The 27,309-nt window shown below is 54.9% G+C and overlaps 11 protein-coding genes across 11 annotated transcripts; 7 read left to right on the forward strand and 4 right to left on the reverse strand.

Moving 5' to 3' along the window:
- Positions 1-521: 521 nt before the first annotated feature.
- GCG54_00010080 (Structural maintenance of chromosomes protein 4) lies at positions 522-5,219 on the reverse strand (the record flags this gene model as incomplete). The annotated part of the gene is made up of 3 exons (XM_045410012.1): positions 522-746; positions 799-4,152; positions 4,203-5,219. 3 exons carry the CDS (start codon positions 5,217-5,219, stop codon positions 522-524), a joined length of 4,596 nt encoding a protein of 1,531 aa, XP_045259047.1.
- A 444-nt stretch (positions 5,220-5,663) lies between these two features.
- GCG54_00010081 (Protein ELYS) lies at positions 5,664-6,717 on the forward strand (the record flags this gene model as incomplete). The annotated part of the gene is made up of 3 exons (XM_045410013.1): positions 5,664-5,844; positions 5,896-6,131; positions 6,181-6,717. Coding segments are annotated over 3 exons (954 nt in total), but the record flags the coding sequence as incomplete, so codon positions are not given.
- A 592-nt stretch (positions 6,718-7,309) lies between these two features.
- Positions 7,310-9,433, forward strand: GCG54_00010082 (uncharacterized protein; the record flags this gene model as incomplete). Its single annotated transcript, XM_045410014.1, has 4 exons — positions 7,310-7,417; positions 7,482-7,558; positions 7,613-8,691; positions 8,742-9,433. 4 exons carry the CDS (start codon positions 7,310-7,312, stop codon positions 9,431-9,433), a joined length of 1,956 nt encoding a protein of 651 aa, XP_045259049.1.
- Positions 9,434-10,011: 578 nt separating this feature from the next.
- GCG54_00010083 (uncharacterized protein) lies at positions 10,012-10,450 on the forward strand (the record flags this gene model as incomplete). Its single annotated transcript, XM_045410015.1, has 3 exons — positions 10,012-10,077; positions 10,158-10,269; positions 10,335-10,450. 3 exons carry the CDS (start codon positions 10,012-10,014, stop codon positions 10,448-10,450), a joined length of 294 nt encoding a protein of 97 aa, XP_045259050.1.
- Positions 10,451-11,857: 1,407 nt separating this feature from the next.
- Positions 11,858-13,872, forward strand: GCG54_00010084 (Endoglucanase B; the record flags this gene model as incomplete). The annotated part of the gene is made up of 3 exons (XM_045410016.1): positions 11,858-12,002; positions 12,051-13,663; positions 13,717-13,872. 3 exons carry the CDS (start codon positions 11,858-11,860, stop codon positions 13,870-13,872), a joined length of 1,914 nt encoding a protein of 637 aa, XP_045259051.1.
- Positions 13,873-14,373: 501 nt separating this feature from the next.
- GCG54_00010085 (uncharacterized protein) lies at positions 14,374-15,258 on the forward strand (the record flags this gene model as incomplete). The annotated part of the gene is made up of 1 exon (XM_045410017.1): positions 14,374-15,258. One exon carries the CDS (start codon positions 14,374-14,376, stop codon positions 15,256-15,258), a length of 885 nt encoding a protein of 294 aa, XP_045259052.1.
- Positions 15,259-15,438: 180 nt separating this feature from the next.
- On the reverse strand, positions 15,439-18,352 carry GCG54_00010086 (uncharacterized protein; the record flags this gene model as incomplete). The annotated part of the gene is made up of 10 exons (XM_045410018.1): positions 15,439-15,961; positions 16,021-16,189; positions 16,254-16,503; positions 16,554-16,632; positions 16,679-16,699; positions 16,756-16,889; positions 16,971-17,919; positions 17,987-18,053; positions 18,122-18,151; positions 18,280-18,352. 10 exons carry the CDS (start codon positions 18,350-18,352, stop codon positions 15,439-15,441), a joined length of 2,295 nt encoding a protein of 764 aa, XP_045259053.1.
- An 806-nt stretch (positions 18,353-19,158) lies between these two features.
- GCG54_00010087 (putative polyketide hydroxylase) lies at positions 19,159-21,369 on the forward strand (the record flags this gene model as incomplete). Its single annotated transcript, XM_045410019.1, has 7 exons — positions 19,159-19,249; positions 19,319-19,560; positions 19,625-19,735; positions 19,805-19,949; positions 20,007-20,370; positions 20,428-20,776; positions 20,839-21,369. The coding sequence occupies 7 exons, from the start codon at positions 19,159-19,161 to the stop codon at positions 21,367-21,369; spliced, it is 1,833 nt and encodes a 610-aa protein (XP_045259054.1).
- Positions 21,370-22,250: 881 nt separating this feature from the next.
- On the forward strand, positions 22,251-22,814 carry GCG54_00010088 (uncharacterized protein; the record flags this gene model as incomplete). Its single annotated transcript, XM_045410020.1, has 1 exon — positions 22,251-22,814. The coding sequence occupies one exon, from the start codon at positions 22,251-22,253 to the stop codon at positions 22,812-22,814; it is 564 nt and encodes a 187-aa protein (XP_045259055.1).
- Positions 22,815-24,065: 1,251 nt separating this feature from the next.
- GCG54_00010089 (Aromatic peroxygenase) lies at positions 24,066-24,903 on the reverse strand (the record flags this gene model as incomplete). The annotated part of the gene is made up of 2 exons (XM_045410021.1): positions 24,066-24,395; positions 24,454-24,903. The coding sequence occupies 2 exons, from the start codon at positions 24,901-24,903 to the stop codon at positions 24,066-24,068; spliced, it is 780 nt and encodes a 259-aa protein (XP_045259056.1).
- A 998-nt stretch (positions 24,904-25,901) lies between these two features.
- On the reverse strand, positions 25,902-26,685 carry GCG54_00010090 (uncharacterized protein; the record flags this gene model as incomplete). Its single annotated transcript, XM_045410022.1, has 4 exons — positions 25,902-26,063; positions 26,115-26,172; positions 26,220-26,575; positions 26,635-26,685. 4 exons carry the CDS (start codon positions 26,683-26,685, stop codon positions 25,902-25,904), a joined length of 627 nt encoding a protein of 208 aa, XP_045259057.1.
- Positions 26,686-27,309: the final 624 nt, after the last annotated feature.

Raw genomic sequence — 27,309 nt, forward strand, 5'->3', positions numbered from 1 at the left:
CAAACGTGACAGTCTCCATCACAATTCCCGTTATCTCGGCCAATAATCCCAAAAGAACCTTCGTTTCAGCCACAGTGACGTCCAAAATCCGGGGTACCACGCGACCCTCACGCGAAGAGCATAACCATGTCCCTCTTCCCGCCGCCATTCGCCAACGATCCCTCCCCTCTCACGACCAACATTGCAACCAGAAACCTTGTCCTTCACAGCATGGTACACGATCACGCAGTCGAGGCGACCCAGGAAGCGAGGAGTCATACAAACCACGAGTCACGTCACCATGCACACACGCCAAAAGGATCCAATGAGACTTCACAATAAACAAGCAGAAAGCCAAGGCGTGCCTCCCATTTCATTTTATACCAACAATTAGCATCTACCCAGCGCCTCTCGTACAGTCATTATTCCCATGACACACAAGATACCAACCCCCCTGACCTTAGAAAATCAAAACAACACAAAATCAAGATGCCATCATTCATTAAACTTCATCTCACTCTTCCGCCCCCTTTTTGGTCTCGTCATCTCGCCGCAGCAGTCTGCTGCGTCGCCTGACTCCCAGGTGGCAACTGCCTTGTCCTGACAATGTAATCCTGGTTCTCAATCGTGACACTCTTCGTCATGTGGTTCACCTTGTAGACACCAACCAACCGAGCCGCCAACTCAAACATGTTGTTTCGGAGCGAAATGACAATGAATTGGGCGTTCTTGGTGCGCTCCTTGATATAGTTGGCGACGATAGAGACCTGAGGTATATGTTAGCATTGCTGAAAGGGGAATGGCGGGCGGGTAACTCACGTTTCTGAAATCCAAGGCAGCGTCAATCTCGTCCATGACGTACAGGGGCGTCGGCTTGTAGTGGTGCAGAGCAAAGACGAGCGCCAAACTGCTGAGCGTCTTCTCTCCACCAGACAAGTTGCTGATGTTCTTCCATGACTTCTTTGGGGGCATGACGCTGAACAGGATACCTTCGCTGAAGGGATCGAGAGAGTCCACGAGCTCGAGCTCGGCGTTACCACCCATGGTGATCATCTGGTACATCTCCTTCAAGCGGAGCGAGATGGTGCTGAAGCCCTCCATGAAGCCTTCGAGACGCAGACGGCGGAGCTCATCGCAGCGCTTCTTGGCGGCGTCGCGCTGACCAACAGCGTTCTGGAGGTCGGACGATCGCTGCGCGTGCTCGTCGACACGGCGGCGGTACTCGGAAAGAACACCGAGATCGACATTGACATTCTGAGTCTTTTCCTCAAGAGCAGCGATCTCTCCCTTGAGCTTGTCCTTGCTCATGTCGGCTAGCTCGTCAGGGGTGTATACAGGGAGCTCTGACGGCTGCTTAGCCTGCTCCTCGGATTCACCTTCCTCTTCATCAGCGGCCTCATCGGCCACAGCTGACTGCAGGGTCTCATCTGCCTCGGCCCGTACCACTGTGTCGTCACCTTCCTCGTTCTCATCCTCTTCACCCTCGGTCTTGGGGGCGGGCTTCGGTGCAGGGGTACGTCTACCAGAAGGGTTGGTGTTGGTAAGGTCGTCAACATTCTGCAGGACGAGCTTTCCAAGCTTGGTATTCCAGTACATGAGCCTCTTCTGGTTCTCCTGCAGAACCTTGGTACTCTCTTCAAGCTTGTTCTTCATCTCAATCTCCACCGCGCGGGTGGTGTTAAGTTCTGCAGTCTTCTCGTCGAGCTCGGCCTTGATGGATGACAGCTCGTCCTTCTTCGCTGACAAACCCTCCTCGGCCTCTTCGACTTGCGCCTGGAGAGTTTCCGCCTTCTCGCCCTGGTTCTCGATCTCGTGCTCCAGCTTCTCGAGATCACGGGTCGCGACATCGAGTTCCTTGGTGGCCTTGGCGTGATCCTTCTCCAGCTTCGTCTTCTGCTTCTCCGCCTTGACCTTGCGAACCTCTGCGTTGGAAGTCTCCTCGTTCTGAGAGGCCATCTCCTCCTTCAACGCGTCGACGTTGGCCTTTTGGATACGAAGCTTCTCACCACCGACCTGCATGATCTTGTCCTGGAGTGCCTTGATCTCCTCCTCGACGCCAGATGTCTCGTCGTGGAGCTTTTCGACCTCCTTGTTGAGCTTGGCAATCTCCTTGCCGAGGGCAGCGATGCGCTTATCATCGGATGCGGACGGCTGGTGCTCCTTGCTCAGTTCCTTGATGCGACGATGGGCGTCGGCGAGATTTCTGGCGGCGCTCTCGATTTCAAGGTTGATCTTTTGCATCTTGGTGTCGAGTGCAGGGATCTGCTCGTTGAGGTCACGCAGCCTGTTCTCGAGCTCTCTCTGCTGCTCCTGGAAGTCTTGGTACTTCTCCTCATAGACATCACGCTCCTCCTCGAGCTTGGCGACTTGCTCCTTAGTGGTGTCGGAGGCGAGCTTTGAAGACATTAGACCCTTCTTGACAGTGTTACCACCACCAGACATGGTACCGGACTTGTCAATCAACTCGCCAGCGAGAGTCACCACACGCCATCTCTTGGCGCCGTAGGCAATTCTGTTGGCTTGAGCAAGATCCTTGGCGACCAGTGTGTCTTGCAGGGCATGGTAGAAAGCCGGACGGAACCTCTCTTCCTTGGGGTTGACCAGGTCGAACAGGCGGGGTGCGTTCTCCGGAGTCTGGATGGGGTTCATGTCTCGTACTCTCAGCTTGTCCAGACACATGAAGTTGCCACGACCCAGGTTGGTCTTTCGGAGGTACTCAATGCACTGCTGTCCAGCCTCGACCGTGTCAGTGACGAAGTTGTCGAGGGAACCGCAAGCAGTCGAGATAGCGACGTCATATTGACCGTCGATCGCACCGAGATTTCCAAGTCTTCCGTGAAAGCCGTCGATACGGCCAGACTCTCGCATGCGCATCAGGGCAGTGAGGACGTTGCCCTGGGTCTGTGTCTTAGACAGACTCGAGCGAGCTTCGTCAGCCTTTTGTCTGGCATTGGAGACCTTTGCACGAATCTTGGGCTCGTGAGCAGCAAAGCGGGTAAGCTCGTGCTCGGCCTCCTTGGCCTCTTGTTCCAACTTGGCCTTCTCAGCCTGGCATTCCTTGAGCTCCTCCATCTTGGCTGCTCTGCGGTCCTCAATGGCGGCAATCTTGGCTTCAGTTTCGGCGATGGCAACAGCGCCCGCGTTGGCCTTCTCCTCGAGAATGCTCTTTTCGCTCTCAGCGACGGCAATGGCAGACTGCTTTTGGTTGATCTTGTCCTTCCATGGCTCGAGAGACTTTTGCTTGACTGCAATCTCATCGGAAAACTTTTGAGTCTTGCCCTTGAGACCCTCACGGATGGTCGCGAGCTCTGCCTCCTCTTCCTGGATTCGGATCTCCAGAGAGGCGATCTCCTTCGCGCGGGTCTCAATCTCCTCGCCGCACTCGACGATAGTCTCCTCGGCTTCGGTGGCAGATTTTTCGGCATTGGCGATGGTCTTCTCAAGCTTCTTCTGCTTGTCGTTGAGGAACTTCTTCTTTTCGTCAAACTTGACGCGTTCTTGCTCGAACTTGGCCATCTCCTTGACAAGGGCCTGCGTCTTCTTAGATTCGGCCTCGTGCTCCTTGCTGACTTGAGAGTGGGCCTTTTGCAGTTCCTTGATGACTTTCTCGCTTCCGTGGTGCTTCTCGAGCTCCTCGTCAAGCTGAGCCTGCGTCTGACTGATGGCCTCTTCGGTAACTGCGACATTGTCGTGGCACTCGGCGATGTACAGCTGGTAGAGCGCAGACTGCTTGAGAGTGAGTTCGTTCTCGTCCCGGATGTATGCCAAAGCCTTGTTCTTCTTGTCTTCGAGGCTGTTCTTCTCCTTTTCGACATGCTGGACACGGCCGCTCTTCTCCATGCACGTTTCGTTGAGACTCTCGACTTCGGCCGCGGCCTCTTCGATAGGCGTCTTATACTTGGAGGTGCCGATGATGTCCTCCAAGTACTCGAGAAGACCATCGTCGTGTTCGTTGGCAGCCTTAGGCTTCATCTGGGCAATGGACTCGACTTCACCCTGCAGAATGAGGAAACGCTTGTGGTCGAGATCAATACCGCGGTCGCGGAGGAGGGTCGTCACCGTCGTGAAGTTTGAAGTCTTGCCGTTGATGAAGTACGAGCTCGAGTTGTTCTTGAACGCCTTGCGGGAGATGATGAGATCGGAATCGGGAATGACTTCGTGGCCGCCACCGGGCTTTAATGTGTTAGTATGTTACCTGCGCATACACTAAGGTGCTGACATACCTGGTCCATGACTTCACGGAAGTGCACAGAAACCTCGCAGTGGTCCAGATTGGGGTACTGCGCAGAGTTGTGGATCAAAGCGGACAACTTGCCTTGACGCATCTTGCTTGCGCGGAAACCGAAAACGAAGAGCAGAGAGTCGATCACGTTGGACTTTCCGGAACCGTTGGGACCGACGACAGATGAAAAGGAGCCGTGGAAGGGGCCGACCTCCTGTCGTCCTGCATAACTCTTGAAGTTGGTCAAGATCAAGTAGGAAATGACAAGTCGCGGCTTGGGAGTCGTGTCCTCGACAACTGGGACTGCGAGATTGCGCGACTTCAGCACGATGTCCATTGGCTTCTCCATAATGGTGTCCATGGCACGGATCGGCTTTACGGTCGCTGGTGTTTCGGGCACATCAGAGATGGCAGGCGCCTGTTCGTTGACACTGGCGTTCGTGATGTCGGCGAGCGGCTCGCTACGGCGCTGCGACGACTCGCGCTGCGGTGAGGCACCTGGCCTGGGCTTCGCCATTGGAGTCTCTGGAGTGGCGGACTTGGGAGCGGCGCTCTTGCGCGGTTTCCTCGGGGTAGGAGAAGGCTTCCTGGGGGTGTTTTCCTGCTCCATTGCTGCGGCAGTCTGGTTGGCGTCAAAAACCTCGGTTGGCTCGATGGTGGAAACGATGGTTCCGTCGGCTACTGACGGAGCGTCGGCGAGGACTGTCTCGTTCTCAGGCTCCTCAGTCTTTGGGGTTGGCTCGACCACAGAAGGCTCCTCGACTACCGAAGCTTCGACATTCTTCTTTGGTCTGCCTCTTCGGCGCGGGGCGGTGGTTGTGGGAGTAGATGTGGATGCGGATGCGGAGGCAGCGGCGCTCTTGCGGGCGCGGGTTGGTCGTCGCACTGGGCTCTTAGAAGGTTCGGGTTCAAAGTCTTCCTCGTCTTCGACCTTGACGGTGGTGTTGGCGACATCTTCATCGTCGGAAGAGTCAACGATGGCCTGCCGGCGCGTCGCACGGCGCGGTCGGGATGACATTGTGCGGTCTGTGTGTCGCAGAGAACGAGTACCAAGAAGAAGCGATGTAAGACGCTGTGGGGGTATCTCAATCAAAGAATTGACAAGAAACCAAAGAGAAAAGGTAGCAAAAGCAACGACAGCAACTTTGCTGGGAAAGAAACGGCGTGCGTTGGCGATGTGCAGCTGTGGGAAAAGCGAAATGTGATTGTCTTGTTTGGTTCCCCCACTTCGCATTTGTTTGAATTGGTCACCGATTAGGCTGATTGTAAACAAACAAGCCACACTCGGCACACCGCCTTCCCCGCCTGCTGCCGAATGAGGAGACGCGTGGAGGCGCGACTGTGGCTGATGGCTCGTGCATCTGTGGCTGGAGCTCTCTGTGAAGCAAACAGCCGCCGTTGCGTCCCGCCAAAAAGATTCCAGCGTCGCCAACGGTCTGTCGCATTGCCAGCTTGTTCAAGCCTCATCACCACCACAACAATAGCCATGGCCATGTTCGACTACACAAACTTCGACCAGGTCTTTGGGTCGCAGGCTTTTCCCTACGACCGCAAGTCGATCCAGGAAATCGACACGTTCAGGAAAAGCCTCGATGGCGCCCTCTTCATTGACCGGGTGCTGAAGGCCCTTGGCCTCACGAAGGGTACGTTGAATGGTGCATTCGAGCTAGATCAAGACTGACGGACTTTCGCAGCCAAGACGTATCCTCCCAAGACCGATAATGCCCTGCGCACCCTACACCAGCATCTTTGCGAGGCGAACATTTCTACCCACCACCGTCTCTCCATCTTCTACTACATCCTCCTTGACTTCGACACCAGCCAGACGAGAGCGCAAGCTTCATCGAGATTCGCAGTCGCTTCGGGCGTCCCCAAGAACTATCAGATCTTCATGAAGGGCCTGTGGCTGCTGGATCATCAGCAATTCGAGGTGCGCCTCCCGCGATTGTCCTGGGGTTCTACCGCTGACAAAAGGACAGAAAGCACTCGAGTACATTGCGCATCCGTCGCTCACGACCGACTTCGCCGACGAAATCATGACCGCGCTTGTGCGACACGCCCCTGAAGGCGACTACACTCTGCCTCTCTCATACTTCCACACTGTGCAGCCCATCCTGAAGACGTCGCAAGCGCTCGAGCTGCTGTTTAACGCGATGGCAAGAACCAGTGTTACCGAGGCATTCTATTACTCAAGGACGCACTCCGAGTCCGTCCGAAGCCAGCTCTTCCGCCAGTTAGTGTCTTCAGTCCTCAATGCCCCTCTTGGCGAAGAGACTGCCGCCAGAGCCACCGAGCTTATTGGTCTTCCCTTCGACGGAACGGAAGAGGAATGGTTCGAGGAGTTTCTCACCCAGGAGGACGGCAAGAAGCTCAAGAGAGCCAAGGATACGCTCATCATGCGCAAGATCGTCACTGGCCGTTTGAGTGAAGCTGTCCAGGACAAGAGTCTAGGCAGCGGCTGGGGCATGGTGCAAGAGGGCGTGAAGAGCGGACTGGGCGGGCGTGCAGCAGAATAATTGCGGAGCTGCTTCAAGCCGTCGATGTTGATGAAAACTGTTGAGGAACGGTACTGGTTTCGGCATAGCGTTGGCGTTTCGGCATGTTATTTCTACATTCCCCTAGACTGTAGATTTTGAACCCATAATGTGATGTGACTGGTTTTGCGGAGCGCGTTTATGAACCGAGACAAAATGTGGTTAACTGAGACCAACAGAGGACGTAATTAGGCTTTCAAACATGTTTCATAGCTACTGCCGAAAGACTTGACGATGACCTCCCTCTACCTTCAAAGGGCTCGCAGATTACCCGGAACGACGTCAGCAGCGAGGTGGCAGCGACGGGAGGAGGCTCACCTTGACTTTTACACCGACGATACACCGAAAATGACTAAGCCGCCTTGGCCCGTCGAGTCACACCCGGCGGTCCACCTCAGGGTCCTCCCACTTGCCCAAAATGAACAACTCTTAGCGCCAGCCACCCCGACCTTCTTTCACCGTCTCATCTCTACCTTCATGGCTTCCGGCGCATCGTGGTTGTGATAATGCTGGGTTTTCGCACCGTTGCTCTACAACACATGATCTCACCGGGAGTCGCTAACTAGCCAGAACCATGAATAACTCGACCAAAGGTGTCAAGTTTGTCGGTTCTGACGCTTCGGGGCTTCCTCTCAAGCGCAAGCAGGTCCAGCAAGCTTGCGAATCATGTCGCAAAAAGAAGGTGCGTAAGGCATTGCATTGCCGTGCAGCATCCGTACTTGAGTTGGACCTGACTTTGTCGGCAGAAACGCTGCATTCACGCGGAACCTGCTCAATCCGAGCCCGGTGAAGGTGCTGGCGCATCATCTCCCAGTCATGATGGGTAGGTCTTCCCAATCTGGCAGTGGGTTTGTCCCCAAGACTGACATTTCCCCAGGCCACCACCACCACCCTTAGCATCTCCTACCAAGCATCGCAATTCTACCTCGGCTGGCCCTGACGGCGGTCTTAACCTGTCGCCTTCACGGAGGGACTCTGACGCGAAAACAGATGCTCATGGCGGCCAGACGAGGTTCGTTGGGGATCTGAACCCGGAGGGCATGTTTGCAGAGGCCGCAGACTCGGCGGACTCGGCAGCTAATCCCACCCTCAAGGCCGAAGTTGGCGTCTGGCTGCCGTCTGGAACGACGACAGCCGGTCAAGCTACGAGCAGCGTCGTGTCTCGCCCGGCGGCCATGATCGACAAGGTCCTACTCCCCTACGTCAAACAGCATTGTCTCACCTGCGTGCCCCCAGAAAAGGACTTTAAGCACCTCCACAGGGTCTACCGGGAGAAGATCCACCCAATCTTCGCTCTGGTCCCCGAGGACATTGTGATAGAAGGCGACACGCCGGCGGCTATTGTCATGCGACAGGTCGTGTCTTTGGCTGCGGCATCCGACCCGGAGATGAAGAGTCACCTGCGGCTTGCCAACCAAGGCCATAAGAAGATGCCTTACCAGGATTTCCACCAGCATCTCTCTGGCTCCATCCGAACCATTCTGGAGACGAGCTTGATCACAGACCGGACCATTCACATTCGTGCCCTGTGCATGCTGTCCCTCTACATCCAGCCTTCGGGGGCCGACGAGGCCGATCTGCCTGCGCAGCTGGGTGCCAGGGCTGTGCATCACTGCCAGACTCTTGGCTTGCAGCTGTTCCACACCAGCGACGATGCCCTAGACACCCTCTTTTGCGCCGTTTGGGCCATTGACCGTATCAATGCCGCCGCGTACGGACGGCCATCTGTCATTCACGAGCGGGATATCGGACCTGGACTTGAGGACTGCTTCCGCAGACAAACCCCATGCTTCCGCCTTTTCCTCTCCGTCGTGCAGTGGTTGGATAAAGTCATTGAGCTTTACAGACCAGGTGTTATCGCATCGTCTCTAGAAACGAAACCTTTCATCGACCTCCCTGTCCTGGAGCCCATGATTCTCGATGCCGGGGCCTTGCAAGTGCCCACGCCCTTGCTCGGTTTGTCCCCTGCCCTGCCTAAACACGCTTTTGATACTGACTTATCGCAGCCACGATCGAGGTGTTTTATCACGCTGTCATCATCCTGTCATGTCGCCTGCCGAGACCTGGGCCTCCATCAAACTACGCACAAACGATCCCGCCCGCATCGGCTAACGCCCGCCGTTCCCTTGCAGCGGAGCGCATCTCTTCCGCCATCCGTCGAGATCACCTTAGCCCAGTGCCTCTTGTCCCTTATGCCCTTTCCCTCGCACTCAGTGTCGAGTACCGCAAAATGCGACATAGCGCCCTTCCAATGTTCCGCGCACGAGCCCGCAGCGCCTTCAAGTCGAATTCCGAGCTCATGAAGCGCTTTGGCGATGTATTCTGGAGTGCTAGGGTAGTAGCCGGGCTTGGAGAGCGCATTCTTCGAGAAATGGAGCGCGCTGCCACATCACTAGTACAAGGAGCCGCCGTGCCGCAGTCTTCCCATGTGGATATCTCCGCCAACGGCAGAATCGAAGCCCCCGTTTCGACAGCAGCGGTGCAGGATGCGGTTCCCCAGTTGCCCACGACGTTGGCGTCCGATTTTACCACATCAGAGACTATCGACTTTTCAGTGGTTGACGCCATGACAAACGTAGATGTCTTTGGGCACTTTGATCCAAACTTTAACCTTTCAGCAGTTGACAATGCTTTGGAGGCAAATTTGGATATCGGTTTGCCTCTAAATTGGGGAGAGTGGGACCAGTTCACCAGTTAGGAAATCAACCTTTGAACACCTGTCAAAGAACTAGGCGAGAGGGATTCTTCTTACCGCGGAGCTTTCCAACCAGAGTCGCTGCTTTCAACGCTTCAAGTATGAACTAACTGATACCCATGACATAGAATTATTGGCGGAACACTGCTTTGGAACAGGCGTAGAACCAGCTTTGAAATGGGAGTTAGGGTCGGACTATTGGATTGCAAAGGAGCCAAGTTGCTATGGACTGGCCATGCATTGCCGCATATTATGCACTCGAAGCTATATACCAGTAGCAGAAACTAGAATTGCATTGATCATTGGACATGAGCAGATTATTCGTTTATAGAACAAAAACAAAGAAACCGTCAAATCATCCTCATCAACATTTGTGAAATACAATGGCTTCTGTCCTGGTCACTGAATGAGCTTCGCGATGTATGATTCGTCGATGACAAATCAGGGTGGGTCCCGGCGGTTGGACTGCTAAAGTCTCTATCGCCACCACTACTGACGCTTCCAGTGCTCTCAGCGCGTACAGAACTTCTTCTATCTATCGTCGCGAACAGCATTTCTCAACTTCACGCTGCAAGCCCATCATGGCTCCCCCACTCAACCTCCTTATCCGCGCCCTCGTCGCCTTCGAGGACGTAATCATCAGACAGGTCCGTACACATCACTACCCCTCCTACGGGTGAACTGACCCCTCCATCACGACACCCAGCTAACTCCGCGCTCCGTACAGATCCTCCGCAGCCCAGGCTTCCACCGCGGTGTCGGCCGCATCCAACGTTTCGTAGACGAGAAGCAGAACGGACCCATGCCGCATGAGCCGTTGCGACAAGGAGAGGCGTCAGGTACGTGGGGGGTTGTTGGTGTTCCAGGGCGACAGAGGGGAAGAGGCTAACACGGGAGGATGCAGCGAACCCCGAGGATCGAGGGTTCGCACACCACTTCTTCGAGGAGCTCAAGAATCAGTTCCGCGGGACACCGACGGATCCGCCGCGGCGGGGACCGCCTGCGCCGCCGAAGCGGTGATGGTCTTTGGTGCGACGAATGAACGAATTATGAACACGCTCTGGTCGAGTCGATGAATGGAACACGATGTGCGGAGCGGCGATGACGAACCTCCTCTCTGGTTTATATACCCAACATTTCGATAATAACGAACGAAACCGCGCGGGGAACATCTTAGCAGGAACGAGGGGAAGAACTTGGGCAATCGCCTTTTCGACTGGATGACCCCACGCTTTCGTTTCTCGCGGAGAGGCGTCTTGGACACCTCTTCCATCATACCTTGCCCAGGGAAACCTCTGGTTTAGAGGAATTTGCCATCGGAACTTGGAATATTTTACCATATGGCATAGGGTCAGAGGAGGGCTTCTTGGATACGCAGGACATGGTGCGCAGTGGGTAACGGAACGACACACCGGGGCGGCCTCACTTCAGCGCCGAGACCGCCTCTGCGATGGCCAAGCCAAGATCGGCAACATCCGAGAGACTGGTCGATTTAACGGAGATCGGATGCCCCTACAGGGCCGAAAGACAAAACCTCCTTTCGCGGTGTTCGCCGGAAGCGAGACCGAATGGCTGGCTCAGGGGCACAATTGAAAAATTGAAGCCATCGCGGGTTTCGTCTGATGTTAATGGCCAGACCCCAGGCCTGACTCAAAAAAGTGGCCGAATAAACATTAATTGCACCCTGCCCTATTGCAGATTTTACGGCATGGCAGTCAAATGCGAGAATTATCAGTCAAACAAGCTTTTGCGTGAGTCCCTGAAATTTCTCCGCCCCCTCTAAACATGCGACAACGATCATGGGTCGACATGCAACCCAACTCTAATAAACCCCTCCCATCGGCCACTAGCAAACCATCCCACCTCTCCGGCCTAGGTGCAGCTGCAAGCTCGTCTTCGGGCCGCCGAACCACGACGCTGAACCGACTGAGGGGTCGTCGTGCAAGGCCCGGAGGCAGAGCCCCCAAGTTGCCTCTTTCGGAAGAACAACCTCTCTCAATCTACGTGATGCAAGCTCGCCTATCGTGATTCTTTCCTATCCGGGCCGCCTCCAAGTCGCTCTCCGTCCTCAAAAGAGAATGGTCCTCCCGCACCGTTGACAGACTACGGCCGATTCACTTGGATACTTGTCTCGATCTTTCTCAGCTGGTCTCGGCTACCTTCCGCTCATTACCCGTTTACTTCGCTTCGCTCGCTCAGCCATGTTTGCGCACGATTTTCCACCAAGCGCTGCGCTGCGCGCGTTGGTGGCTGGCCTTTTCTTGTGAGTTGCATTCCGAATAAGTCGTATTGCTCAAATGTGATCTGGCGGTTCGTTTCGTCAACAGAAGCGAGTGCTTCATGTATAACCTAGCTTGAATTCCCCGAGACTCTACGGGCTGCCGTTGTCTGCTTCATGCCACCGCGCTCGATGTTTCATCCTTCAACATGAGATTGAGTCTCACCTTCGTCGCTCTTGCGCTTCTCCACGCCGCTTCCGCTCAGCAGACGGCGTACGGCCAATGCGGCGGCAGCGGCTGGACGGGGCCGACGACCTGCGTGGCCGGCTGTACATGTCAGAAGCAAAACGAATGTAAGCCTCCCTCACTTCCCCATCGTCACTCTCACTTACATATCACAGGGTACTCGCAATGTCTCGAGGGAAAAGCCAGCACAACCACCCTCCTCACATCAACTAAGCCAACCTCATCATCAGCACTAACCACCACCGCCAGATCCTCCACCGCCACCGCCGTCCCAACGCCATGCTCCGGCACCTTCAGCGACATCGGGGCCGTGGACTACGTCAAGGCAATGAACCCGGGATGGAACCTGGGCAACACCCTCGACGCCATCCCCAACGAGGGCTCCTGGAACAACCCCCCCGTCAAGGAGGAGACCTTTGACGACATCAAGGCCGCCGGCTTCAAGAGCGTCCGCATCCCCGTCACCTACAGCGACCACTTCACCAGCGCCGCACCAAACTACACCATCGACCCGGCCTGGCTCCAGCGCGTCTCGGACGTCGTCGACATGGCCACCGCCCGCGGCCTCTACGTCCTCACCAACGTCCACCACGACTCCTGGAACTGGGCCGACGTCACAAAGGCCACGACCAACGAGACCCGCGCCGCCCTCGACGCAAAGTTCTACGCCACCTGGCTGCAGATCGGCCAGAAGCTCGCTTGCAAGTCCAACCTTGTGTCCCTCGAGCCCATCAACGAGCCCCCCGCCACCACCGCCGAGCACGGCGCCCACCTCAACGCCCTCAACGACCTCTTCCTCAAGGCCCTCGCCGACAGCGGCGGCTTCAACACCCGGCGCGTTGTCACCCTCATGGGCGGCAGCATGGACGGCTACAAGACCACGCAGTGGTTCAAGGCCCCCGCCACCATCAAGAACCCCTGGGCCCTGCAGTACCACTACTACTCCCCCTACGACTTTGTCTTCTCCGCGTGGGGCAAGACCATCTGGGGTAGCGACGCCGACAAGGCGTCCATGAAGAACGATCTTGCCGTCGTCCGCGGGAACTTTACTGATGTGCCCCTCGTCATCGGCGAGTTCGACGCCAGCCCGCTCAACACGGAGCCTGCCGCCCGGTGGAAGTGGACGGACCACTTCGTCCGCACCGCGGCGGAGCTCAACACGGCGCTTATCATCTGGGACAACGGGCTCGACCACCTCGACCGCAACGCGCACTCCTGGCGCGACCCGACCTCGCTGGCCATCGTGAAGAACGCCGTACAGCCGCCGCGTCATTCGCTGCCGGAGAGCACCACCGACGCGGGCGCCAGCACGCAGAACTCCTCTGCCTTTGTATGGAACAAGGTCGGCGACACACCCAAGGACACCGTCCTGCCGTGGCAGTTCAATGGAAACACGCTCAAGAGCGTCAAGACAAACTCCGGGGCCGTGCTCGCCGCCGACACGGACTATTCTGCGTCAGACTCCGCCATCACCCTCAAGGCGGGCGTTCTCGGGCAGTGGCTCACGCCGACAGCGGCGCCGGGGAGCAAGGCGAACCTGACGCTGGAGTTCTCCGCCGGCGCGCCGGTGCAGGTCGAGGTGGTGCAGTGGGACGTGCCGACGCTGGCCGTGAGCGAAAGCAAGGCCGTCGGCGGGAAGGACCTGAATATCACGGTCGAGTACAAGGGGCTGAGGATGCCTGCTGCCGTGAAGGCGTTGAAGAGCGACGAGGGATTTCTGTTTGATGAGTGGACTAGCGTGCTGGGGCCGCTGCAGGCTGCTCACATTGTAGGTTCAAACACGCGGACGTGATGGGGATGATTTGCTGACCTTCTTGACAGACTTACAGCGGCCAGTGGAGCTACGACGGCGCCAAGATCGTGCTGCCGAACGCGACTGTCCAGGCTGTCATCAGCGGCGGGAAGCCGACGGTGTTTACGTTTGAGTTCTACCCGAGAGTGCCGGGGAACAATGTCACGTACACTCTGACGCCGTGAGCTGAGCTGGGCAGTTTGTGTGCATGGTGTGTCTAGACTGGACACCGGGGTTTGGATCTTGTCTTGGTGTAAATACTTTTCCGCCGATATAGTAACTATAGGAAACGTTCTTTGAAAGCAGGTACATGTTTGGTTAACTAGCCAATCGATGGTGAGCCGGGCGTTAACTGGCCGCCTCCGAAACCCGGCCCCGCCCCCGCGCGGGGTTTCGCGGATGATACTCCGAACACATTCGGATCTGCCAACAATAGCCGTGCTACATAACGCTCCTTCAAACCAGCGATGGATATCTTTTGTGATCGCTTATTTCCACTTATTCATCATCACCAGAATACACAAACAAGAACCCATATCCTGCGGGAACTAATCCCGTCTGCTTCGGCCCTCGGTTCAAATCAGCCCGAGAGCCACCTATCATCTCATCTCACTCCATAAAACCAAACCTCATCCTCCCCGTCTCACAAACCTCATATCACCATTCACACCGCCACACCAGCAACCATGCTCTCCGAATCATTCTTCGGCGCAGACGCCGCCCGGCCCCTCTGGGACTCTGACCCCCTCGCCGACGCCTTCACCCTCAAAGACGCCGCCGCCCCCCTCGACACCGCCGCCGTCGCCTCCGTTGCCCGTCCCTGGCTCTTCACCTACAACCCCACCGTCTTCCCCAACAACCGCGCCGTCCTCATCCTCGGCGGCGGCGGCTACGTCGAGCTCATGCTCGGCCGCGAGGGCGTCCAGGTCGCCCGCTGGCTCGCCTCCCTCGGCTTCGCCGCCCACGTCCTCGTCCACCGCTTCCCAACGTCTGCCACCTCCCCCTCCGCGCCCCTCGACGACGCGCGCCAGGCCCTCCGCCTCATCAAAGAGACTTCCGTCTCCCCGGACGGTGTGGTCCCATCGCTGGCGGTGTGCGGGCTCTCCTCCGGCGGCCACCTCGCCGCCGCCCTGCTGTCCGAATACCCGCCCCAATGGTCCGCAACAGCAGGCCACCCTGTCCCGGAGCTCGAATTCGCTATTATAGGTTACGCACCCATCTCTACCAACGCAAAGGGCCACCAGGTCGTGCCGAACAAGGCGCCGCTGCCGCCGGCGGAGAAGCAGGCGCTGTACGACGCCGTCATCCCCGACGCGCAGCTGCGTGCGCCCGCGCCGCCAAGCTTTGTCGTGTATGCGGGCAACGACCCCGTGGTGCCGGTGGTGAACGCGTACCGGATCGCGCAGGCGGTGCAGGCGGCGGGCGGGCAGGTGGAGCTGCATGTGTACGGCGATGCGCCGCATGGGTTTGCGCTGGATACGGAGGGGCTGCCGGTGAGTGGGTGGACGGGGGTTTGTGAGCAGTGGTTGAGGCAGAGGGGGATCGTGGGGGGAGGGTGTTGGGGGGTGTGACGGATGAAATGTGACATCTTAGCTGGTTGCATGTGAAGACGACGGGCAAGTTCATGAGGTCTGGCGAGGTTCTCCCCCGGACCCCGTATTAATGAGCGTATCCCTATTGTTACACTGTTATACAATCGCACATCTGTTCTCGTGCGTGTTCTCTTCCAGGACTGTCGATATGATCTAGCCTCACCGGAAGGCGGCGTCAGACCACGCGTTCCAATGCTCAAAGTTCAAAAAGTTCCACACGACATTCGGGTCCACGAGGTTGGCGTCAAAATCACCCGGTATCAGATTATCCCCAAGCTCGTCCCCGCCTCGGTGTATATCCAGTCCCTCCGTCATGAACATCGGCGAGGTCGTCTGCTGCATCGCCTGCTGCGTCTCGTCCTGTATCTTGATCGCCACCGCCGCCGGGTCCGTCTGCAGCGCAACGTGCTCGTTGGTCTGTCGTTGATTCGGTTGGTTGCCGCCACCGCTTCCACCCGCTGCTGTTGCCGCCGTCTTGGGCGCCGCCGCGACGTGGAGAAGCTCCGTCACGATCTCGGCGCACCGCCGCGCGACGGCGAGCATCTTCATCGCCTTGAAGATCTCGATGCTCATTTCGAGGTTCTCGATGACCTCCTCGTTGGAGAAGGGGGAGGAGATGTTGGAAATGAGGACGTGGAGGAGGACCATGCAGGCGTCGAGGAGGTACATGCAGTTGTACCACCTGTGCACAGTAAAATATCAGTACTGACAGAATTGAGGAGAGATCAGGGGGGTGCGTACCATGTTCTAAAGTATGGGCGGTGCAGGTAGCTCGTGTGCATGAACCGGATCGTCTCCGTCGCAGCCTTTACACATGAAGACACGTGCCGGGAGAGAGTCTTGCGGTCCGACTCTGGCGTCTTGAGGATCAGGAACTGGCGGTGGAGGAGAATTCTAGCATTCAGGAAGCCTGTGATGCGGGTTCGGTCAGTTGGTCATCTTGAGTGAGACATCCCAAGAGGGGAGTGACGTACGGAGCTTGAGGACTGTTTTCTGTTTCATGGCAAACTCGCTGTCTTCCAGTGACGAAGTGTCAAACCTCAGTTCCCGCGGGAGCCCGGACTTCCAGTCGTCAAGCTCCCGGTCCAGATTCAATGCCGTTTGCGACAGCCGCTGTAATGAGGTGTGGCTGTTGTGAAGGCTTAGGTTGTCCGTCATCCACATGAGGATCTTGGCGAGGTCGACCATGGGGTTGATGAGGCATGATGAAGAGCTGACGAAGCCCTGGTAGCTGTTAGTGATAATACTCAGTCCGAATTGGATGTCACACATACTGCTGTTCTTGGAAAGGGGATGGAATATGAGCTCGGTCCTCGTAGTCCTGATTGGCGTCCGGCGGAGAAGCACATTTCGCTAGCTGGTTAGCACCTCATCACATGTGTGAATTGCCTCAACATACATCTCATGTGAGTACAGTGACCTGTTGAACGTCAGAAAATTGCCACGAGCGTTGAGAAGCGCGAGTGAGGGTCTTACCACCAGAGCAAACTTTCCTGGCTGGTCTCGGAGCGGATGTTGGTAGGAATACCCATGGCCGACGCGGTACGGATGGCCATGCCGCTGTACATGTAGCAGCTGTGCGGCTTGAGCGCATTCTGACAGAAAACGGACTGGGATGGCGTCAGCTCAGCTCAGCTCCCCCGCAGGTTCCTGGGCCGTAGTCAGTGAGGGGGTAAACATGATGCTCTCACCATGAGAAACAGCGTCTGCGCCGTCTCAAGCGAGCTCGACTCGCAGATATCCTCCAAATAAAGCTTCGCCCGCTCAAAGTACCGCCTCGCGAGCCTAATAGGCGGATACGTCGTCTCGTTCTCCCCCGGTAGCTCGGTCCTGTCCAGAAACTGCAGCGTGTGATCCTCCATCAGCAACGACGTCTCCCCGGCTGTAATCGCCCCGATCGCAATCACAGAATTGAAAAGCGACAGGAAGCGCGCCCCGCGGCGCTGCTGCGACGGCTCCTCGAGCGCCGTCTTGCGCTGCCACACCTCCTCGTCGCACCGCTTCACGAACGCCGTCTGTTCCAGGATCGGGTGGATGTTGTGCAGGTTCTGGAAGTACAGCCGCACGCATTCCCGCTCCACCTCCGTCGCGAAAACCGCGTCCGCCGGGGTCAGCACCTTGCCATTGCCATATTGCACCGAGTCGCGCCGCGTCGCCGCGCTGGCGGACGGCGTGCCCTTCCCTGGCGTCTGGCCGTGGCGGTTATCCGGCGACGTGGAGTAGTCCGAGCTGTGGAGGAGGTTGACGACGGATGTCTGGTTCAGCGTCTTGCCACCGGGCGACGTCTTGGAGTCGGGCTGCTGCGGCTGCTTTTGAGTACCACTGTTATTCGCCCTGGACCGTAAACGCGCCAGGAAGTAGAACGTCCCCGTCGGGCCGTAGAACTCTGCGCCCTCGGTGTGGTCGTTCACCTGGCCCAGGCCGTCGACCTCCTGCTCCGACGAGACGACCGAGGACCCGCGGTCGCGCTCCATCGGCGGCTCCGACATGAAGGGCGGGTGCGGGTTCGCCGCGGTGACGGGGTTCTCAACCTTCAGCGGCTCATCCAGGCTCACAGGCGACGGGTGAAGCTGCTCCGCGGGTATCGGCTGGCTCTGCGGACGCTGCTGGATGCGGCCCGTCGGGTCGAACATCCTCTTACTGGGGCCATGGTCAGACTCAGACACAACTGGTACGGGGTGAATCCACTTGAGTGTTGGTGACGTACACTTCCTCCGGCTTGTCTTTGTACGAGCATGAGAACTCATGGCCTATATCAGAACATCGGGTCAGCACTTAGACATGTAACTGAGCAACCGATGAAATCAAGTCGAACAATTGTTCTGCCCAGCTACTCACGGACGCAGTTTGAACACGGCGAGCTCCCGTCGCACTAATCGCCGAAAAGGATCAGCAACATGATCTCGTGTGTTCCCATCATCGCCGACGACGAGACAGAACTACTAGCCTTGACTTTGCGCGCGCGACAAGTCCCACACGCCACCGGCGCACGCGGCCGACGTTTCCTCTTGAGAGTGCCCGACTCCGAGTTATCCGAGGTACCAGCGGGCAGGGTGGGGATATCCGCATCCATATCTCGGCCGGCGTTGCTTTCTATGGCGATTTAAGGTCGTATAATTACGGGGGAAGTTATTGGGTGCAGATAATGTTCGACGATACGTTTGGTTGGCGAGAGGAAGTGTACGAGCAGAGTCACTGCTGCTGGGCTAGTGTGGGAGGCGGTGGGGAGGGAGGTTTCGAACCATGCTGGATTCACTCGACCCATGCGCTCGCTGTCTGCGCTCTAATTACTGCTTCACTGCTTCACTGCTACATCGGGAATTGCACTGACATGACTGACGGCAGCGCGCGTGGCGGTCAACGGCCGGCGTAGCGGCCCCCGGGTGGCGCGGTCGCATCCATGGAACTGCGTGTTCGTGTTTCCTCCTGTGCTGGGGCCGTTTCTTCAGCATGCAGGCTAAAAAGGGCCTAACATCAAAGTCTCAGAAGCAACGTGAGACGTGCCTCTGTCAAGCAGAGTTCTGACTTAGATCCAATCGATGCACTAGCGACGTCGCCGCTTTGACGTTGCCTCTGAATGACTCGACGAATCGGAAGCATCTCTTCGGCTTCAACAGGGCCTGGCCAATGGGATGTTGGACGTCGGGGAGCCGACGGGCTCGGCATCGTCTCCCTCATGTACTTGATCTCGGGCTGCATCCCCGTCCATGGGAGCGAAATAATTGCAGAGGACAGGAAACGTTTCCCGCTAGACACACAATTTGCCAGATGGCGGTCTTCTGGAATTTGCATTCTGTCCATTAAACGATTCCTGATTATTCTCTTCCTCCCAACTTATGTCATAAGAAAAAAACACAGTCCCCAAGAGACATTCCAAAAATGGAAGATGCTTCAGTCAATGTACCTGTTCTCGTGGTAGGCGGAGGGCCTACGGGTCTGTTCACAGCATACATGCTCTCCAAGCACGGCGGTTGGTCGGCCTGATGTTGGCGCTGGGGAGAGTTGCGATGAGCTAACCCGTCTTTTATTGTTTTTCCAGTCAAATCGCTCCTCATCGAAAAGTATCCCCAACGGCTGGCGGCGCCCAAGGCACACGCATTATGTCCTCGAACGCTGGAATTTTGCAGGCAATATGGCCTCGACACGAATGCGCTGCGGAAGCTCGGGAGTCCCCGAGACGATGCGTACTGGGTTAATTTCTTGACGAACCTGAGCGGCGACAGGATTGGGTATTTGCCCTATGAGAGGATGGATGTCGAAGTCTTGGAAAGCACGCCTGAAGTGAGTTCGCCGTTGTCGATTTTCATGACTAAATGATGGATACTCATGTGATGTTTTGCTACAGATGATTCACAATGTGCCTCAGCCAGATTTTGAGAGATTTGTCGCTGAGAAGCTCGCATTTGACACGAATGTAGAGCTGAGAAAAGGCATTGCTTTTGTGTGCTGTGAGCAGGTAAGGTTGTCGTTCTTATGCCCTGTAATTGATTTTTACTGGGCACATGAGAACTAACCATGGCTCTAGCGTGGCGATAGAGTGATAACTACCGTTGAAGAGCGGGCGACGAAACAGCGTTGGACCATTGCCTCCAATTATGTGATTGGCTGCGATGGCGCTAAGAGTGAAGTGCGAAAGTCTCTCAACATCGAGACTGAAGGCGAAGACGGATGTAAGTATCGTCTCACTCATGTTAAAGTGAAGGATGCTAACAGCCGGTCTTTGGAAGACGAGACAATGATGACAATTCATTTCAACGCAGACCTGCGGCCCATCGTGAAGGAAAGAGTGGGCATGCTGCACTGGATAGTTGACCCGGCATGTTCTGGTTTTATCATCGCGTATGATCTCGGCGGTAATCAGGTACTGATCAGCAATTTTGACGTGAGGCATCAAGGAACCATGAACTGCAAGTGCGCAACTAACGGGACGCAGTCAAATAAACATCCCGCCGAGGCGTGGAGCGAAGAGCTTACGCGCGCAACCGTAACGGCTGCAATAGGAAAGGACATACCTTTTAAAATACTCAGCTACAGACCTTGGGTACTAAGTCGGAAAGTGGCCAAAGAGTACAGACGCGGCAACACCTTTCTGTAAGTCGCGGTTGTCTTTTGTTCACAGTGAGATGTAGGCATGCTCACTCTGAACAGACTCGGCGATGCGGCGCACTCCTTCCCCCCAACAGGCGGTCTCGGGCTCAACTCAGGCCTAGCCGATGCGCACAACCTGGTCTACAAGATCGCCGCTGTGCATCAGGGGTGGGCGAAGCCGTCCATCCTCGACACGTATGAGGCCGACCGACGCCAGATAGCGCTGGTTGCCTCTTCGCAAAGCGTCAAGAACGGGAAAACCATCTTTTCGTTTTTGAAAGCCGTGGGTACCGCCGGTATCGAAGACGTGGACGAGGCAAGGGCGAACATGTATAAGACGATACACGACCCCGCGAAAGAGGACTTGATAGCGCAGAATGTGGAAGGGCAGCGGGAGCACTTTGATAACGTGAGTCTCATCTTAGAGTACGCATTCCTATGAATCATAGTACTGACCCCGATATTTTACAGCTTGAAATACACATTGGATACGTCTATGGCGATAAAGAACCGCCTGCAAACGCTTCACATTACACACCAAAGTTCAAAGTCGGGGCTCGGCTGCCTCACGCCTGGATCAAACTCCTCAAACCAAACAATCGCATCCCCGATTACCCAATCGACACTTCATACGTCAAAGAACTCACAAAAGAACAAATATCATCTAGAAAATTCTCAACTCTCGACCTCGTAAGTCCGGGAGCCTTTAGCCTCATAGTGGAGTCCCGCTCCTTATGGGCGCAGCGCTTCAAGAACTTTGAAGAAGCGATGGCTAGCAAAATAGGCCCCCGCGTCCACCTTTGGGTCGAGGGCTCGGATTTCGAATTTACAAATGAGGCACATCGCAAGTTGTTTCATAAACAGGGGCGTCTGGCCCAGGGAGCAGCGCTCCTGGTGAGGCCGGACCAGCATATACTGGGCTGCCTGGGCCCTGAAGCCTCGGCGCAGGATATGATTTTGATAGTCCAGGGACATTTGGGTCTTGAAAGAGCCCAGTTATAGACAGCCAGCGTGGATTCATAATACAAAGCATGCGTCGTTATTCATCGATGAACTTGACGCTACGAGTTAATTGATCTCAAAATCCGGTGAATCAATCATCAGCTGAGTCTTATGCCCTCTTCTTTGTGTATCATGTACCATCCATCAATACCTGAAGGTTCAACGTTGCAACCGCAAGATCACTCCAGTAGACGGTTGTTTTCGTGAAATATCTCATATCTCTCAGCTCCTGCGTGCGGCTGACCCAGGCCGACTGCTCATGCGAAGCGAACCCAACCAGAATGTAGCCGGTGTCTTGCACCGACTTTCTCGGGGTGTTCTATCAGCTGCGCCGCCACGAAAAACAGCCACATGTGCCGTAGCTCCTGTGCCAGCCCCGTTGACGACTTTGTCTCCGAGACTAAGTATGCATCACTTCGGGGCTCGCCGCACCTGGTCTACCACTGCACCCAAGAGTTCCAATAATAGAACTGTCTGAAGAGAATTAACCATAGACAGGTCTCCGCGTGGTGGCTGCGTAATTCCGATGCCCTCAGAATTATACGTCGATGAGGATTCGAGGAAGTTACACTGACTTTACAAGTTATTTACATCACCACCGGGTTGGAAACCCTCAAGGGGGCATACAAAATGAGTTTGATTCCTTGTCTTCGTTCTGTACTCAAATCATCATTCCAATCAACGCAATCAAGTCCCAGTCATCACTCTTCCCATCAAGTCATCCACTTCTAAACTCGATTATCGTATTCCAATTGGCTCTCAGCCTACATTTCAATACACCTCCAAAATACTTAACATGAAGTCTTTTACTTTCGCCGCCATCTTCCTTCCCGCCATTACCCTAGCCCTTCCCAAGCTTGAGACCGTCAAAGGCTTCACCAATGGAACAAGCAACCTCACCCCGCCAACCCACCGACACCGGTGCCGTCTGCACCCCCACCAAATACCAGTGCCGCCAAAATCCAGATAGCACCTGGGGCTGGGACGTCTGCAACACCTCCAAATGGGTGAACGGCGGCAACTGCACGCCAACAGAAACCTGCGTCTTCAACTCCCTCAACGGGTCTCCCTACTGCGTGCCCAACCCGCCCAAGAACTCCGCCAAGGAGACCGGGAAACAGTGCTTCCCCGGGAAGTACCAGTGCAAGTACGACGACTCCAAGGGCTGGAGCATCGAAACGTGCAACAGTGCTGGCAGCTGGGGCCATACCCTCGACTGCGCGGCCACTGAGACGTGCACTTGTAGCCCGGTAGCTGGGTATCCTTACTGCACTCCCAAGGCGGATAGTCGTGTTTGCGCTCCTGGGACGTATCAATGCAGCCATGTTCAGAGGTGGGGCTGGGATGTTTGCTCGACTGAGGGCAAGTGGGTGAGGGGTGGATCTTGTGAGACTGGGAAGACGTGCTCTTTCAACGCCCTGAACGGTTCTCCTTACTGCGTCTAGAGTTGGTATACGCTTAGTGTGTGTGGAAGATCATGTCGACGTTTCAACTCTTGCTTTTGCACTTTGATTCGAACGTTGGAATATGCGCAATGGACACGTTGAGTGAGGAGTTGGATTGAACATGAACCGAATGAAAATCTATAAAATTGACAGAAAATGAAATTGAAAGACTAACTATCTCTGGCAGCGTGTAAAAGCTCCATGTTTGTATTCAATTCTTTCATTTTCACCAAGAACTCCCGAGTGCCCTGAATACCTTGTGATTGCCTCCAACATGACCGCCTAAGATGCGCCTCAACGACCTTGTCGTGACTTTCTTTCGCGCTGTACCTCTTATAGGGGCAAATAAGTCTGCCATATTCTCTGTAACGCATTTCGAAGACACTGAACTATACATGCACGACTACCAGAACTTTCAACTTCAAAGACAGGCGGTTGAAGGACCTCTCCAACTCCGAGATAAAGTTGAATCCCTGAGATGACTGTATAGCCATACTGATAGTCTCCAAGTCGAGGATAAGGTACACTTGCTGCGCCTTGATGCCTTACATAGCTTGACAAAGGAGACCAAGCCACTATTCGGAGGTGGATGCCCTTTGAAACCGAGAGCATCTCCGACTCATGTCTTTCTCGGTATGGCTATCCTGACTGAGATCAATAACTTGAACTGTGAGATATTTCAATGATTCCGATGTCGGGCATCAAGATGCGCTGCGTTCCGTTTGCATACCTTTCAAAGCCCACAAAAACTGGTATGCTCGATTCGCGAGGCTGCGGGATTACACCCGCGCAAAAGTCCTGTACAATGTTTTGCGAAAGGAAGGAACCTTTGACAGCTATCAAGGCTGATCGTTGTATCGATGACCACTTCTCCAATTTTGGAGACAGAATTTGGAAGAGCTGGAAATACAATAGCCTGTCGTTCTTGTTAATCAGCGCGGGAGAGTGAATTGCCTGGAACGTTGTGGAGCTGTAAACGAATGGACTTTGAATAAAAATCAGCTAATGCGGGCTTTTCAAACGACACTTGACACCAAACTGCCCGCGAGCTTATCATCGCGAAAACTCATTTGTCACAGTGTGTTTCCAGGAGAATGCCTCCAGTGTGGCATCATGCTACTCAATAGAAAATGCACGCCAGTATGAAAAGGGGGCCATGGGTTTCAATCCCCAACTGTGATGGCGTCTTTCTGGCAAGCCTTTTGGCAGATTTTATAAAGATGGGATTCGAATATATCTTTTATTAGGATGTTAATGACCAAGGTACTGGAAGTCCCGTTTGGTCGTGTTTGAAGAGGTATCTGCGTCCCACAGAGCCGAGATATTTGCTGCGATGAGTGCGTTCATATCATGGATAATCGGCTTCGCAGGTGGCTGCCATCCCAGACTGAGAGGAAGTCTCTCATTCTCAACCCAGTAGCGCACAAGCGTCTTGTTCGCATCACCATAATCTCCAAAGGCCGATAACAGTAGCGCGTACTGCAGAAGCGAACCGCTTCTCGCAAACGTGGCGTTGAACTCGGGGTTGAACTTCTCTCCCCACTCAAATCGAGCCTTGATTTCCCGGGCAGCAGCGGCGAACTGTTATGAATCGTTAGCTGAAGCTCCTATGAGAGCTTTACAAACAGATGTTACGAACATCGATAATGTCAACGTCACCCCATCCAGCCAACGTGCGTCCCCAAGCAGCAGGGCTGAAGTGAAGAGAGTCTCCAAAGTAGGCGTCGTCGCGCGTCAGGCTACCGTCGTGCTCGATGACTTGAGGCATGTGTTGGTTGACGTCGCTGAGGTGAAAGGTTGACGCATTCCCCGTAGTCGAAGTCTTCAAAGCAGGAATACCAACAAGAAGCATCGTCTCGTGGTCCATATTAAATCCGAGTGCAGTGGCCGCTCCGAGCACATCCAGGTCGATATCGCGACCATCTCGAGGTAAGAGTCCGTGGTTGGCCAGGGCGTTGATTCCAGGGCAAGGTGATCGCAAGTCGCCCGGTTGAGGAGGCTGCCAAGGATACAGCTCCTCGGTCAAGGTGGCCAAGACACCGACCGAAGCCATGCAGGCTTGAAGGAACATCAACCGAGACCCCAGCATATTGAAGAAAAATGAGCGACAGTGATTAGACTACAAGTAAACTTTCACGCTGGGACTTGTCCCTTCATGTAGTATTTGTACCTAAATCTCTAGCTAAGCCTGCCGGGGTCGGAAGTACCGTTGCACATAAGATCATATCGACGATTTGCCGGTGGGAGAGTTTTCCAGCTGATTAACATCAATTAATGTCAATGTTATTGGGTCAAGATGGCGGCGAATACGGGACAGGGGCAAGACTGGCAAATGAAAATGTCGCCATTACTAGACCATTGCAAGTAATGGCTCCGGCTGATGACATGCATCCTAGGTGCCGGGAGCGGCCGCTACTCGGACCGGTGTAGGTGTGATTACACCATTTAACAAGATTTCAGGCATACGAGTTACGGCTTTGAGATGTTGCGTCAACAGGGTTGCATCTGGATGCCAAAAAGGGGAAACGTTTCCTTCTACCGGCGCATAGGCGGATCGCCTTGCGCGCGGCAGTGATCTCCTGCCTAACTGAGTCAGGGCGGTGGGGTTCTTTACAGGGCGGTCAACCATGTCACCCTGTCTTTCTCCCACGATCCCGGCATTCGGGCTGGGAATCCCCGAGTTTGTCTTACGATTAGGCTGACATGGACAAATGGTCATGGTTCAGGAGTTCTTTGTAATTGACGGATGTAGATGTTGGCTTCTAGCATTAGTTACAACAGCATGTGATGTTTCTCCAACAGTCCTGGAGAGCGCCGCTGGATGACGATGGGTCCATTTCTCGGAAATAAACAAAAGGTCCGGTTTGGAGGAATTCATGAATGGGAAGTTTCGCCTATTTTCATGTAATTCTAGAGACGTTATCAGGTCGTCCTCTTTTGGAATTCATATTGATCGCAGAATAGGTAGGATCTGTAAGGTGGCAAACTTCATCCGGTTTATCTGTGCTACTACAACTAGGCTACATAGCTACCGTCGTATTGTCAAGTACTTGGATCCACGTGAAGACCGAACGTCTCGAGACTTGCTCAGCATCTGGCCCAACGAACGATGACGTTCCAATTGTCCTTGTGGAAAGCCTGGCCAGCGACTCTGGTGCTCTCGCCAACTCGGCACTTCTTGATGACATAGAGTGCGCCGTCGGAGATCTCACGGAAGGAGTTGAGTTCTTTGACCTTGGTTTCCTTCAGCTACTTGTCAGCTGTGTCGCTTGGCAAAAGATTGAAGTCCAGGTAACTTACATCGTTGCACCACCAAATTGCTGAGTTATAGCTGCAAGATACACGTCCGCTTTGTGGGCTGTCAACAATTTCGTACAAGATTGGCCAGTGTGGCTAGAAGCTTACCAGCTGGCAGGGCCGGCACCTCTGTGAGGCTTTCCATCGACACCATCAAGGTGGGAGATTCCCTCGCGAATGCGGGCGGTGTTCGCAAGCTCCCAGCCGTCACATACGGTTGGGGCTCCCTCAAAGTCAGCCTTGGGGCCCACCATACCGGCCAGCCCAGACTCGGTGTTGTTCTTGATGCCAAAGTCCTCGTCGTAGTTGGGGTTGATCTTGCGAAGCTCGTCCAAGACCTGCTCTACGGTCCCGCTAATGATTTGAGTCTCTCCTCCGGGGAATGCCTGGACCTCCCACTCAGGAACGTAGACACTGTAGCCTGTGATCGGAGCTTGAGAGGCGGTGCTGCCGATGGTGGCAGCCTGCAGTTAAAATTTAGTGGCCACTCAGATTGATCTCTAGAATGAAATGATATTCTCACCTTGGCCGCAAGAGCGGCAAGGGGAAGAAGAGCGATAGCCTTGAGAAGCATTGTGAAGAGTAGAATCGAAATGGTCTGTGGGTGTGATGTGAGCAATCTTCGTAGTCTGTGTGGAAAGAAGAAAAGAAGCCGCAGATCATTTCTAGAAAATAAATACCCCTTGCGGTGAACCTCGTGAGTCAATATTGTTGACTTGTGGTGACTTGTGGCATCCATTCACCAGGCACGTTCTTGGGGTTGTGGTGATTCACTCTATCCCAAATATACAGTGTTAACAGGAAAAACCAATTCTTCAGGCCTCGGCATTAGTTCATCTGATCGCTGGTGCTTTAATCGAAGAGTTGAATGACAAGAACCACACATCGGGCTAGTGATTCAATATCGAACGTGTTTTACTGCCAACATATTCCGTGCCAACGTTCGTAACGTGACATTAGCCGACTGAACTCAAGCCTCAAACATTGGCACTAAGCTGTTCTTTATTTCTCTTGACAGACACCAAGAATATGTCTGTATCACGTTGCATAACTGAATACTTGAAGATATGGCGGTAAACTTCTTCAACCCAAGCTCAAGTGATAAGTTATGATGCAGTCCACGTATACGGTGCTCTACCTTCCAGACCAACGAGAGGGTCCGCTTCTTTCTTCCCTTCTAACTTTTCTTCTTCGCAGT

This window comes from Colletotrichum gloeosporioides (genome assembly GCF_011800055.1).
Source record: "Colletotrichum gloeosporioides strain Lc1 chromosome Unknown consensus_82, whole genome shotgun sequence".
NCBI lineage: Eukaryota > Fungi > Ascomycota > Sordariomycetes > Glomerellales > Glomerellaceae > Colletotrichum > Colletotrichum gloeosporioides.